Genomic DNA, 14,510 nt, shown 5'->3' on the forward strand with positions numbered 1-14,510 from the left:
TTGGTTAACCATTTTTTGTAGCATAAAAGTATTTTAATAATGAAGGAGGGATAGTGCCAAGTACTTTATGATTATAGCTTTAATCAAAAACTTCTTTGTGTTTCTTTAGTTCATAGTGACCTGTATATTTCAGTAGTAATGTTGCTTTATTATTTGTTTTCTAGGGAGGCCTATAAATTTAAAATATATTTTGTGTGTTACTATTTGCTCTTCTTGTCTGGACTGCATATCATGAGAACAGTTGTTGGAATTGACGGTGTTTTTTATTCATTTCAGGAAAGTACCTCAGGCAGAGGAGGATTGACTTCCAGCTTCCCTATGACATCCTCTGGCAGTGGAAGCATAATCAGGTACAAAGGCCTCTTCAGAGGTGCGAGGGCTGGAGCACAGTGTAGGAGTGCAAGCTTGTTTCTTCTGGCTCCTTGTCAGCGTATTTCAGGGTATATTGAGAACTGTCCTTGTAGAGGTTAGAGTCTAAGAAAAATGAATTTGCACACACATTTCATGTGCAAAGCCTTTCTTATACTAAATTACAGTAAGTTCCTGCTTCGGTGGGCAACTTCTCTTCTTATTTTGCATTTTTGTTTTGATAGCAAAGATTTTTGTGCTATAAGAATTCTATTTCAGCCAGGTATGGTGGCACACACCCTTAATCCCAGCACTGGGGCGGCAGAGGCAGGCAGATCAATGTGAGTTCAAAGCCAGCCTGGTCTACACCAGCCAAGACTACACAGAGAAATCCTTTCTCAAAAAAAATTTTTTAAAAATCGATTTCATGCAGGTTTGGGGAGAATGTAGATGTACTGCTGCCAACAACACTTTAAAAACAAAAACAACAAACAAACAAACAAACAAACAAGGGGCTGGAAAGATGGCTCAGTGGTTAAGAGCACTGGCTGTTCTTCCAGAGGTCCTGTGTTCGGTTCCCAGCAACCACATGGTGGCTCACAATCCTCTATAATGTGATATAATGTGCACTGTATACATAATAAAGAAATAATTAAAAACAAACAAACAAAAAGCCCTTCAGGCTTAATTAGGTTAAAGATTCCAGACCCTATCTTTAGAGTAACCGTGGGAGACAGAAGTAGTCAAGAGGATGAAATAAACAACAGGTTTTTCTGAGTTTAGCTAAAATACTGTCAAAAGTTAACTTTAGTTGGTGTGATGATCTTTAATCTGACTAGAAGGCAGAGGCGGGTGGATTTCTGTGAGTTCCTGGCTAGCCAAAACTACATGGTAAAACACTGTCTCCAAACAAAAGGTAACTATAGAAAACTAAAACCAGTTCAGTCTCCTGTGCCTTCTTTTCTCTGATGGTCTCTATTGAGTCCCTAAAAAATATGAATATGTTGGATATTTATGTCTGTTTGTATTAGCTTTGGTTGGAGGGGTTGTTTGGTTTTGAAACAGTTTTCCCCCCTCATTTTTGATTATGGAAAAAGTGCTTTCAACATAGACTGAAAAAAAATGTGACAGAAATTCTGAGCTATTGCTAAAAGATGCAATTTAGTTCCAATGCTGTTTCTTTCACAGCACACTTTTAGTTCGAACATAAAAAGAGCTCTTCCTGGATGTTTGCTATTACCCAGGCTAGCCTTGAACTTACTACTCAGATAACCCTGCCTGTCCCCTCTGATCCTTGTGCTTTCACTGCATGTGCTGGGGTTGCAAATAAGCTTGTTAATGAGCTGCACTAACGAAAAGCGTAATGTTGACTTCCTAAGATTCCCAACCACTGCGTGGGATGGCTGCGAGGCCAGCTCATCCATCTCTACTTTCACAAAGTTTCACTATGAACAAGCCTGACACATGTTTAGGGCTTATAGGGCTTTGCTTTTATGGAGGGGTTGGTGCTGAGGCTTGAGCATGCCTTGTACCGTTGGCCTTTCCTCTCAGCTCCTCGCCTTGCTTTTGATAATAGCAAATAGACTCTTCAGTTATCCAAGTGAATCATAGCTTTGGTCTTGAGAGGGCTTCTTTTCTTAGTTACCTAGCAACATGCTAAACAAAATTTCAGGGCACATTGCTGAAACTCAGATATTAAATATGCTGATAATCCTAGCACTTGGGAAGGAATGTAGGAGAGGAGGCAAAAGTTGCACATGGAAAAACTCAGGCCGCTGGGCAGTGGTGGCGCAGCCTTTAATCCCAGCACTCCAGAAACAGGGGCAAGTGGATCGGTGTGCGTTTGAGGACATCCTGGTCTACAAACTGAGTCCCGGACAGCCAAGGCTACACCAGAGAAGCCATGTCTCGAACCCTCCCCCCCCCCCAAAAAAAATGCTCAAAAGTATTTACTGTGTGGCTTAAGCTCACAGTGATCCTCCTGCCTCAGCTTCCCTGGTGTTACAGAGGTGAGCCATTTCCTGTATTTTAGAGATTAATGCCACACTGTCATTTGAAATACAATGCTATATCAGTTTTTTTTTTCCTTCTAGCTATACAAAAAGCCAGATGTCCCCCTGTATAAAAAAATTCGTTCAAGTAAGTAACTTATAAGATGTTTCTTCTGCCTTCAAAACATCAATGGTCCTCCTGTCTTGACACTTGAAATATAATCCTGGATATTCAAAAACTTTTATTTACTGTCTTCTCAAGATGTCTACGTTGATGTCAAACCTCTTTCTGGTTATGAGGCTACCACCTGTAATTGTAAGAAGCCAGATGAGGACACCAGGAAGGCCTGTGGGGATGAGTGCCTCAATAGGTATGCCAACTGGCTTCTCTACAGTTCTAAGGGGTGTGCGCATGAGTGTGGGTGTAACACTAACTTCTCTTTTCCCTCTACACGTTGTACATTGATACTAATGGATGGAATATAGTGTCAGAATCTTGCATACTAAATTTAAATACTTTTTACTAATTATAAGATGTAGAGGTAGTTAATTTCTCCAATAAAAATGCCAGCTTCTCTGGGAGGAGGTTCTGAGGATAACATGAGATGATGTCACCTATTAATAAGCAATGTTTGGGGTTCTGTTTTGGGGTTTTGTTTTGTTTTTTTTCTTGTTGTTGTTTCATTTTGGTTTTTTTCAAGACAGCGTTTCTCTGTGTAACAGCCTTGGCTGTCCTGGAAATATCTTTGTAGACCAGGCTGGCCTTGAGATCTCCCTGCCTCTGCCTCCGGAGTGCTGGGATAAAAAGCACCACCACCACCACCTGACTGATAAGCAAAATTTCAAGTGCCTTCCTATCTTTCGGGATATGATAGGCTATAACAAGGGGCAGTCCAAAGTGAAGGCATAATTGTCAAGGAAAGCTATGCTGATAAAATATTAGCATGTATAAGCATGCACATGATCAATGAACACTCATGCCAATGAGATGGTAATGTGTCATCAGAGGTAGAAAGTGTGGGGTAACTCATTTGGAAATAATTACTTTTTATAGTAGGGATTGTTTGTTTTCAGTTGTCTTAGAACTTTGTTCTTCCTGCTTTGCATCCCAAGTGCTGAAATGTTGTTGTTGTTGTTGTTGTTTTTGTTTGTTTATGTTTTTATTTTCCAAGACAGGGTTTCTTTGTGTAGCCCTAGGTTCCATGGAACTCACTCTGTAGACCAGGCTGGCCTAAAACCTAGAGATTTTTCTGGGTCTGCCTCCTGAGTGCTGGGATTAAAGGAGTGCGCTGCCACTACTGTCAACCAGCGTAAGTGCTGAAATTTTAGGCATACACCACCAGGCATAAAATGAAAATAGAGAGAGAGATGTAGTGCTTTTTCCTTTAATCTACTTTATTTGGGGTATTTAGGCCTCAACTTCCTTTCCAACCTCCCAAACCTACAGAAGAGAAGGAAAGTTAGTGGGCAGAGGGTGCCCCTTTACTTCTCCCAGCTGTTTAGGGTCAGTTAGGTTCTTTTTGGCTGTACCCATCTCTGTCAACAGCAGCTAGCAGTCTCCTCCAAGCCACTGAGTCCTGAAGCATTTCTCTCTGTCTGCTCCAAACCCTGACACCATCTATCTCTGGTCTCTTCAAACTGCTGCACAGCAACACTGCACAGCACACCACACCCTCTTTGTGCTCTCATTTATACCTCAGAGCCCTAGGCCACACCCCCTCCCTTCTGCACAAAGGTCTTACCAGCAGGCAAAAGCCACATCCCTCAGGAGACAACAGGTGTGGACCAGCTAAAGCTCAAACTAAAATCCCACACCTGGATTAGAATAAAAACATATTGACAACACAACTGAGATGACAAAGAAACCAAAACTTCCATCACATGGCCCCCTTTTTGTTTTAAAAAGAAAAAAAAATGGCTTTTCTTTAATGTTAATAAACTACATACAATAGGATCAACTACTAGAATTATGAGGTAAGAATTACATTTGCACGTTTACAATGTCCGGCCTATTCATGTTTGGCATCTGTCCTTTCCTGGAGAGTCCTAAGCTCTATACCTAGATGGCTTTCTTAATCTGTCAACCTAAAAGCATCTATCTAGACCTGAAAACATCTTTTTAGACCTAAACACTGTCTTAGTTCCTAAACAACTAAACCTAGTTGTAGTAAGACTGTGACTATCTAGTCTTCAACCCCATCAGAGACTTTAGCAGGAAATAATGTTACCTGAGTATCTAGGAAGCATCGAGCGAGCAGCTTCCAGAACTACAGAAATGACAGAGACAGCTGACCACCTGGACAGTCACCAGAGGGTTCTCTGCGTCACTGGGCATCCAGTCTTCAGCCTACTGGCCCAGAGTGTCTGGCAGGCTTTTCTGTGAAGCAGGAATTTTGAAGGACTGACCACTTAGTCCCTGCAAAGTTGGCCAGTCAGTTTCCCTGCTTGTTCACAGTTTGCTCAGACAGCCTGCTACCAGCAGCCAAAGGACAGTTTCTGTGTTGTTTTCCCCCCTCCAGTGCCTATCTTACCACACTTGTTTCTTTGATGCCCATCATCTTATTTGCAGTGGAGCAAATGTGTCTGTCAGAAAAGCCTTTTATTTTAAAATATTTTTAAATGCCATATTCTGTAGATCCCTGAAGCATTTGATGGTGTTTACCTACCATTGTATGACATATACGCATATCTGTGTATCTGTCTCAGAAAACCGAGAGAGAGAGAGAGAGAGAGAGAATAAATAAAGTTTATTTCTGTTACTAACTGAACTAGTTTCTAACAAGACTACAAGTAAAATTATTTATAGGTGAATAACTACTAATTTGCAGTTCCAGTCATCCTAACAGTTTGCAATACTTAGCTTTCATAAGACTAGAACTTTATATTACATTTTCAAATAAGCTACACATGTACATTTAACAGAAGTTGAACAAAGCAGTCTTAAATTTCTATCAATATACAATAAATGGGTTATAATGTTATATATATATATATATTTGGTTGGTTGGTTTGGTTTGGTTTGGTTTTTCGAGACATAGTTTCTCTGTGTAGCCTTGGCTGTCCTGGACTCATTTTGTAGACCAGGCTGGCCTCGAACTCACAATGCCCTGTCTGCCTCTTCCTCCCAGAATTCTGGGATTAAAGGCATGGGCCAACACCACCCAGCCACAATCTTATACTTCTATCAATATACAGTAATCCACACCAATACATAATATTTGAGACCAGTAGATTCAGTAATCCACCTTTTCTCCTATAGCCCATTTCTTTTCTTTCATCATTCCCTTTTCCCGTCCTTTCCCCCAATACCAAATAGGAGAGAAAAATAAGAGAAAAGGATAGAGGAGAGAAAGAAAAAGATTCCTGATTTTAACCTTTACTTTTTTTCTTCCCTGACCATTACAATTCATAATCCACCAAGCAATCAAAAATGCCCATCCCACTTTTTGGGAATAGGGGCATTGTGTTCTTAAAATTACTTCTTGCTCTCTAGGGGTAAAAGCATCTTTTGAGTACCCTTAAAAAATTAGGAGATTGGCCAAGTGCTGGAAAAGCTAGCTGTATCTTTTTCTCTGTGTTTTTGGTCCAGTCTCTGCTGGGATCGATCATTTGGACCCTTTTGACCTGGATGTAGATTTTTGAGGAAACTGTGGCAGTTTGTGAGGCTAAATCACTTGGATACTTGGTTTATCTTCATTGATATCTGGTCTTTTGGTCTGAAAATAAACAAACTTTAGAAGGTAGTACAGGCACAGTTCTGCATCGTGAGGACCAGGTGGCCAATAAGATTCTTTTACCATATGAAGACATTCATGTCTCAGCTAGTAGGAGGTCTTCCCTGGTAGCCATATTTCTCATTCCCTGTCACCCTTTATGTCTGGGAAGGAAATAAAAAAGCCATTCTGCATTTCCCTCAATCATATCTAATTTAGAAACGCTCAAAAGTATTTACTGTGTAGCTTAAGCTCATAGTGATCCTCCTGCCTCATCTTTCCAAATGCTGCCTGCCCCCTTAGAAATTTTTAAAAACTAAACATTGACAAGACACATAAATATCTGTTATGTTCAAAGTGTTTTGCAGGGCCTCATTTTACTTAGTTGTAATTCCAGCACTCAGGAAGCTGAGTTAAGATCAAAAGGCTAGAGGCAAGAAAGATGGTTCAAGGGTTGAGTACTACTGTTGCTCCTGCAGGAGAGCAGAGTTCAATTCCCAACACCTATGTGGTACTTTACAAACATGCATAAATCCAGTTGCAAGTTATCCAGAGTCCTCTTCTGATTCTACATGCACAAAACACTGACATGCTGTACATCCATACATGCAGGCAAAACACTCACACGTACAGTAAATTTATATATAAATCAAGGACTGTGTATGGTGGCTGCCTACCTTTAATCTAAGCACTTAGGAGGCAGAAATAGGTGAATCTTTTTGAGTTTGAGGACAGCAGGACCACAAACATTGGCCCTATATTTATTTTTAATAAGAGAAGAAAGAAATCAGATGTTCCAGGCCAGATTATGGTACATAGAAGATTCTAGTGCTGCCTGAGCTGGACAGTAAGACTTGTCTCATACACAAAACACATATATCTAAATGGCAAATCTATAAATGGCCATGAGGTACTACAAAACAAGATTTTTGTGTAAAGAAGGTGGAATGTTGAGCAGTAAGTAGCATGGAAATCAGTAACAGAAGACCAGCATGACTGCTCAGCAGAAAAATGGTAGTGCTTTGCTTCTTTTTTCTTTTTTAAACTCTCTTTCTGGTATTTAGGCCTAATACCAACCTCCCAACCCTATGTAGAAAAGAGGTTAGTGGGGATAGGGGACCCTTTTACTTCTCCTGGATGTTTAGGGTCAAAGGGTCTTTGGGTCTGTACCCATCTCCGTCAACAGCAGATGCAGCCAGCAGTTTCCTCCAAGCTACTGAACCCTGAAGCATTCCTCCGCTGTCTCTTCAAACTGCTACACACTGCATGCCAACATCACAGGCTGCACCCTCTCTGAGCTCTCATATCTTCAGAGCCCTAGACCACTGGTGCCCTCTTCTGGGGGCAGAGTACTGTATAAATAGTAAATAAATAAAATCTTTGAAAAAAAAAATACTTATGTATACAGTGCTCTGTCTCCATGTACACCTACACAACACAAGAGGGCACCAGATCTCATTATAGATGGTTGTGAGTCACCATGTGGTTGCTGGAAATTGAACTCAGGACCATTGGAAGAGCAGGCAGTGCTTTTAGCTGCTGAGCCATCTCTCCAGCCCAGTTTGTTTTCTTTATTTATTCCTTCCTTCTTTCCTTCCTTTCTTCCTTCCTTCCTTCCTTCCTTCCTTCCTTCTTTCATCTACCTTTCCAGTCAGGCATGGTAGCACATGACTGAACTCAGCACTCAGGAGGCACAGACAGTTCCAGGCCAACTTAGCCTACAGAGTTTCAGAAAAGCCAGGAATACAAAGAAGAAACCCTGTCTTGGGGTGGAACGGGCATGGTGGCGCACACCTTTAATCCAGGCACTTGGGAGGTAAAGGCAGGCTGATCTCTTGGTTTGAGACCAGCCTGGTCCACAGAGTGATTTCCAGTATAACCAGGGCTACCAGATAGAAAAATCCTGTCTGAGAGAGGGAGGGAGAAGGAGAGGGGAGAACATTATCTGTAAGCTAACTCTAAAACGGCGAATGTTAACTTTTTAATTATATCATTTTATCTTGGATATTTTGCTACTATTCTTGAAATTGTCTCATAAGTTAAATTCTAAAATAATTGAAGATAAAAATGGATACACACCCGGCAGTGGTGGCACACACCTTTAATCCCAGCACTTGGGAGACAGAGGCAGGTGGATCACTATGAGTTCGAGGCCAGCCTGGTCTACAAAACAAGTCCAAGACAGCCAAGGCTACACAGAGAAACCCTGTCTCGAAAAACCATAAAATAAAACGGATACAGTAAAAATTATTATGTGAATTGACTACAGTTATTACTTTCTAGAATGATCTTTGCTGAGTGTTCCCCTAACACTTGCCCCTGTGGTGAGCAGTGCTGTAACCAGAGGATACAGAGACATGAGTGGGTGCAGTGTCTGGAACGATTTCGAGCTGAGGAAAAAGGCTGGGGAATCAGAACCAAAGAACCCCTAAAAGCTGGCCAGTTCATCATTGAATACCTAGGGGAAGTTGTCAGCGAGCAGGAATTCAGGTAAATAATGATACTCCAGTGAAATGATGAATCTGCACGGTGAGGACAGAGAACTAAAGCTTTACTCTTTTAATCTCTAATTAGTGGTTTGGCATTGATGGTGAGAGTAGCTGCCTTCCAGTTTAATCAGTAATTGGCTTTCGATTATGTCTCTCTTCCTTAGGAACAGGATGATTGAACAGTATCACAGTCACAGTGACCACTACTGTTTAAGCCTGGATAGCGGAATGGTGATTGACAGCTACCGCATGGGGAACGAGGCCAGGTTCATCAACCACAGCTGTGACCCAAATTGTGAAATGCAGAAATGGTGAGACAGTGGGAGGGGTCAAAGGCGAGCACAGAACAGGACAGTTCTCACACAGCATCTTGGGAAGGTCCGTTATTCCAGATCTTTGAGGCAGAGAAGTTTTTGCTGTTTCGTTAGGTTATCCTCAAGGTTATCCTCACTACTCTTACAGAGAAAAATACCGCAATCATGGTAAAACTGATCCTAGTGCTTACTGAGTATTGGGTGCTAGATACCTACTTCACATGTGTGCCATTTTGTTCAGCAAGGTTGTATTTAAACTTAACTAGTTATCCAATGGATTTTTTAAGAAGAGACAAAAAATATGAAATGTGAGATTTTTTTTTTTCTTTTAAATGGTCAAATCTAATTGAAAAGGAAAATAATTATATCAAAGAATCATGGAGGGCTGGAGAGATGGCTCAGAGGTTTAGAGCAGTGACTGCTCTTCCAAAGACCTGAGTTCAATTCCCAGCAAGCACATGGTGGCTCACAACCATGTATAGTGAGATCCAGTGCCCTCTTCAGGCCTGCGGGTATATGTGCAGGCAGAACATTGTATACGTAATAAATGAATAAATCTTAAAAAAAAAAAAAAAAAGAAAGAAAGAAACATGGAAGGGCTGGAGAGGTGGTTAATGGTTAAGAGCACACACTGCTCTTCCAAGGGACTAGGTTTGATTTCCAGCTCCTGTAACTACACCTCTGGCCTCTGCTAGCACCTGCCCCCATGGACACACACACATACATACATGTGTGCACATACACATAATTTTTAAATTATAAAAGGAAACATGGGACATGCCTGCATTCCCGTCCTTGGAAAGCCAGTGCAGGGCACTTAGTGGCGTAGAGTGATTACTGCTCTTGCCAGGACCCAGGCTTGGTTTTCAGCATTTATATGGGTCGCTCACCACTGCCTCTAATGCTAGGCCCTGAGCATCTGATTCTTACTACCTTCCCTAACAAGCTGAATTCAATTCCCAGAACCCACATGGTGGAAGAAGAGAACCAACTCCCACAAGTTGTTCTCTGACCTACACATACACACACACACACACACACACACACACACACACACAATACTGTATTAAAAAATACTATGCATTTCAGCAGCACACATACTAAAATTAGAATCACAGAAAATTGGTGTGGCCTTTGCTTAAAGATAACATACCGGAGCTGGAGAGATGGCTCAGTGGTTAAGAACACCGACTGCTCTTCCAGAGGTCCTGAGTTCAATTCCCAGCAACCACATGGTGGCTCGCAACCATCTATACTAAAGTCTGATGCCCTCTTCTTGCACACAGGTAGACATGCAGGTAGAGTGCTTACACACATAAAATAAATAAAGCTCATCTATAAACCAAGTCCAGGACAGCCAGAGCTGATACACAGACAAGCCCTGTCTCAAAAAAACAAAAAGCAAAACCCTTAATGTCATATTATAAAGATGACCTATAAATTAAAGTGTAAATCATTTGTGGACATTGACAAACCCATTGCTAACATGTGTATAACTCATCTGAACATGGTAGTACACACCCATAATCCCAGCCTGACAAGAAGAGACAAAGTTTAAGAATTGAAAGCCACGGGCCTGGAGAGACGGCTCAGTGCTTAAGAACATTGGCTGCTCTTCCAAATGACCTGGGTTTGATTCCCAGCATCCATGTGGTGGCTCACAGTATTTGTAACTCCCATCCAGAGGGATCTGACACACTTCTGGCCTCTATAGGCAGCAGGCATGCATGTTGTGCACAGCTACACTTGCAACAAAACACCCATACACATAAAAAGTTAATTTTTAAAAAAATGACAGCTGGAGAGATGGCGCAGCGGTCAAGAGCACCAGAGTTAAGAGCACGGGCTGCTCTTCTGAAGAACCTAGGTTCACTTCCTAAAACCCACATGTCCGCTCATAACTGCCTGTAACTCCAGGTCCAGTGGATCCAGCACCTTCACACAGACAATACTTGCAGGTAAAACATCAATACATATAAAATAAAAATAAATCATTTACAGAGAAAATTGAAAGCCAGAAGCATCTAAATGCGACCCTGTGTAAAGAACAGAAAGTGAATTCATACAGCGTAGCATAGAGGAAAGCAAAGGCGAGCTAGATTTATAAGGACTTGTCTTCCTAAACTTTAAGACTTAATATAAAGGTTCCTGGGTAAAACAGAAGGTATTTCTTGGTTGGAATAGAGAATGAATACATGGATTCCAGACAGCTTGATAGACTGTCACCTGGTTCATGACGAAGCCGCTGCTGTTCAGTAAGGGTGGATTTTAACTCTTCTTCTATCCTAACCCACTTGTGACAGTAAGTTTCCAGAAAGATGCACAGAATGTTTCCTTGGACTTAGGATAGATACAGAAAGTAGGGAAAGATATCTCCAAAAGAACTGACCATAGTTTTTTTTTTTTTTTTTTTTTTTTTTTTTTTTTCTTTTTTTTTTTTTTTTTTTTTCATAGTTTTTTCAAATGGATAAAACTATGAGTTCTAAAGCTTAGCATGATGACACATGCCTATAATCAGACTTTGAGTCAGAAGGATCGCCATGATTCTGAGGTAGACTGCCTATGTAGTTAAACTGTCTCAGATATTCAAGGGTGGGATGGATTAATTTTTAGTCATCCACAATGAGAGGTCTTACCTCAGGTACACTAAGAAGACTGATCTCGGGGCTGGAGAGATGGCTCAGTGGTTAAGAGCACCGCCTGCTCTTCCAAAGGACCTGGGTTCAATTCCCAGCACCCGCATGGCAGCTCACAACTGTCTTTGACTCCAAGATCTGACATGCTCACACCAGCACACATAAATTAAAATAAAATGTTTTAAAAAAAAAAAAAAAAAAAAAAAAAGAAGACTGATCTCAGCCCTTGTCTTAGGGCAACTATTGCTGGGATGAAGCACCATGACCCAAAGTAGTGCAGGGAGAGAAAGGCTTGTTTCTCTCATGTTTACATACAGCAGTCCATTGCCAAATGCAGGGAAGACAGGAACCTGGAGGCAGGAATTGATGCAGAAGCTATGGAGGCATGCTGCTTACTCGCTTGTTCAGCCTGGTGTTTTGTTTTTTGTCTTTTTAATAGAGCCCAGGGCCACCAGTCAAGGAGTGGCACCGCCCACAATGGCCCTCACCCATCAGTCACTAATTAAGAAAATGCCCTATAGGCTTGCCTATAGCAACCTGCCCACAGAGGCATTGGATGCAGAATTCATGACTCTGTACCCCTGTGGATAGTAATGAAAACATAAAGTAAAACAAGGTGGAAGGCATATACAAGAATATACCAGAATCCCAGCACTCGGGAGGCCGAGGCAGGTGGATCGCTGTGAGTTCGAAGCCAGCCTGGTCTATCAAGCAAGTCCAGAACAGCCAGGGCTACACAGAGAAACCCGCGGGGGGAGGGGTGTGAATATACACAATAAATTCTGTTGAATTTCTTTCTTTGCAACAGAACCTTACTATGTATCTTTGGCTAACTAATAACTTCAATCTGTCAAAAAATATTTATCAGCAGTAGAATAGGTATATAAATTATGTTTTTTACCTAATATGGAAAACTACAATATGTAAAGATACAAGAACGGATGCATGTAATTCAGTGTGACACTGAGCAAAAAAGACTGAGCATAGAAGTGTGCATGCTAAAGACCAGGGCGCAGGCAAGATGGCCCCATTGTTAAAAGGTGCCTGCTGCCAAACCTGCGTTCAATCCATGAGAGCCACGTGATGAAAGAAAAAAATGACTCCCACAAGTTGTCCTCTAACCTCCACGTGTAATGCCACAAACAGACATACACATAATTAGATCAATAAAATTTTTAAAAGGCAAGTATGGTGGCACACACTTTGTTTTGTTTTGCTTGGCACACACTTTGAATCTGAGCATTTAAAAAGCTAAGGCAGGAAGATAGCAGATCCAGGCCACTCTGCAGCTGCAGCACAGTGATACTTCAGCTCAAAACACAGCCAAAGTGCTAGGTGTCATGGCGTGCACTTTTAATCAGCAAGAAGCAGGTGGATATCTTGAGTCCTCAAGGCCAGCTATAGCTACATGGCGAAGCCTGTTCCCAAACAATCAGAAAGAAAGAGAAGAAAAAGACAAAGTGAGGGCTGGGGAGGTAACTTAAGCATAAAAGTACTTGCTGCTCTTGAAGGGAACTGAGTTTAGTTTGTTGCACCCATGTAGGGAAATTTAGAACTAATGTCGGCTTCTGTGGGTGCCTCCACACACAAAGCATGCATACACTTCTCCCACAGAGATTCACACATACATATAAAATTTAAAAATGGTAAGGGCTGCAGAGATGGCACCGAGGTAAAGAGCTCTTGTTCCTCTTATACAGAGCCTGAGTTCAATTCCCAGCACTCACATGGTAGCTCACAACCATCTGTAACTCTAGTTCCATGGGAACCACTGTCCACTTCTGACCTCCACAGGCATGTGCATGATGCACAGACATACAGATAAAACACTCATGCACTTAAAATAAAAATCTTATTAAGGTGTAGATTATTGTCTGTGATTCCATTTATTTGAAGTGCAAAATAGCCAAAACTACTACACAGTGATAGAGATGAGGAAAATGTTGATTATTTGAGTCATGGGTACTGATTTAGGGCGATTATGCAGGTACATAGATGACTAAGAACTCAGCAAGGTGTGTTTGTTTGTTTGTTTGTTTGGATTATTTTAGTTTGTATAGTATGGATTTGTTTTATTTCCTGGTGTTTCAACCGAGAGCCTCAACTGTATTAAGCAGTTCTCCTTGTTTTTTTTTTAGTCAGGGTCTCACTTAGCCCAGACTGACCTCAAATTTTCTGTGTCACCAAGGCTGTCCTCATACGTCACCACAGAATAACACAGTTATAAGCAGCACTCTCTGGTGTTAGAGTGATGCGTGGTTGAGGGCATTGTTGATTGAGATGGTGTCTCACAGGCCAGGTGCGGTGGCGCACGCCTTTAAACCCTGCACTTGGGAGGCAGAAGCAGACAGATCACTGAGTTCGAGGCCAGCCTGGTCTACAAATTGAGTAGGGAATAGCCAGGAGTACAAGAGAACCCCTGTCTCGGGAGGAGAGGGGGGGGGGGTGTCTCGCTGTGCAGGCCTCAGCTGGCCTGAGCTCTCAGTGTTCGTGGATTCACTCACCTTTTATCCTCACACTCAAGAGGCAAAAAAAACAGGTGGATATCTGTGAGTGTAAGATCAGCCTAGTCTACCTAAAGAGTTCAGGGAAACTAAGGCTAAAGAAATGATCCTGCGGGGGGGGGGGGGGGGTGGGAGTGCGGGGCTATGTGGGAGGAGGGGAGGCTCCCTGGAAGGCCACACGCAGTGATGCATGCGCATGCAGTCAGCACGAAGGACGCTGATGCAGGAAGATGGGTCAGAATGAATTTGAGCCTGTGTGAAAACACAAGGGACTGAAGGAGTGGTTGTCTAGTGTGTACAAAGGCCTAGCTGTGTTCAGTCACCAACACCTCATAAATCCTGTGTGCTAACATGTGCCTGTCACTTTAGCGCCCAGGAAGTGGAGGAAGGAGGATTAGAAGTCAGGGTCACCCTTAGCTGCCTAGTAAGTTTGAGCTCAATATAAGCTGCCACATGAAACTAGGCCAAAGAAGAAGAAGCTGGGCTTGGTGTCCATCTTTAACCTAATCCGTCAT

At 42.0% G+C, this 14,510-nt stretch overlaps 1 protein-coding gene across 2 annotated transcripts in view; it reads left to right on the forward strand.

Moving 5' to 3' along the window:
- Positions 1–14,510, forward strand: part of Ash1l (ASH1 like histone lysine methyltransferase) — a 117,396-nt gene that overhangs the window by 77,048 nt on the left and 25,838 nt on the right. For both annotated transcript variants that reach the window (XM_051157495.1, XM_051157496.1), the window contains exons 8-12: positions 277–350; positions 2,442–2,487; positions 2,602–2,710; positions 8,336–8,542; positions 8,706–8,852. In XM_051157495.1, the coding sequence (XP_051013452.1) occupies positions 277–350; positions 2,442–2,487; positions 2,602–2,710; positions 8,336–8,542; positions 8,706–8,852 (583 nt within the window). The remainder of the gene's footprint in view (positions 1–276; positions 351–2,441; positions 2,488–2,601; positions 2,711–8,335; positions 8,543–8,705; positions 8,853–14,510) is intronic.

The sequence above is a fragment of the Acomys russatus genome, chromosome 15, assembly GCF_903995435.1.
Source record: "Acomys russatus chromosome 15, mAcoRus1.1, whole genome shotgun sequence".
In the NCBI taxonomy this organism is placed as follows: domain Eukaryota; kingdom Metazoa; phylum Chordata; class Mammalia; order Rodentia; family Muridae; genus Acomys; species Acomys russatus.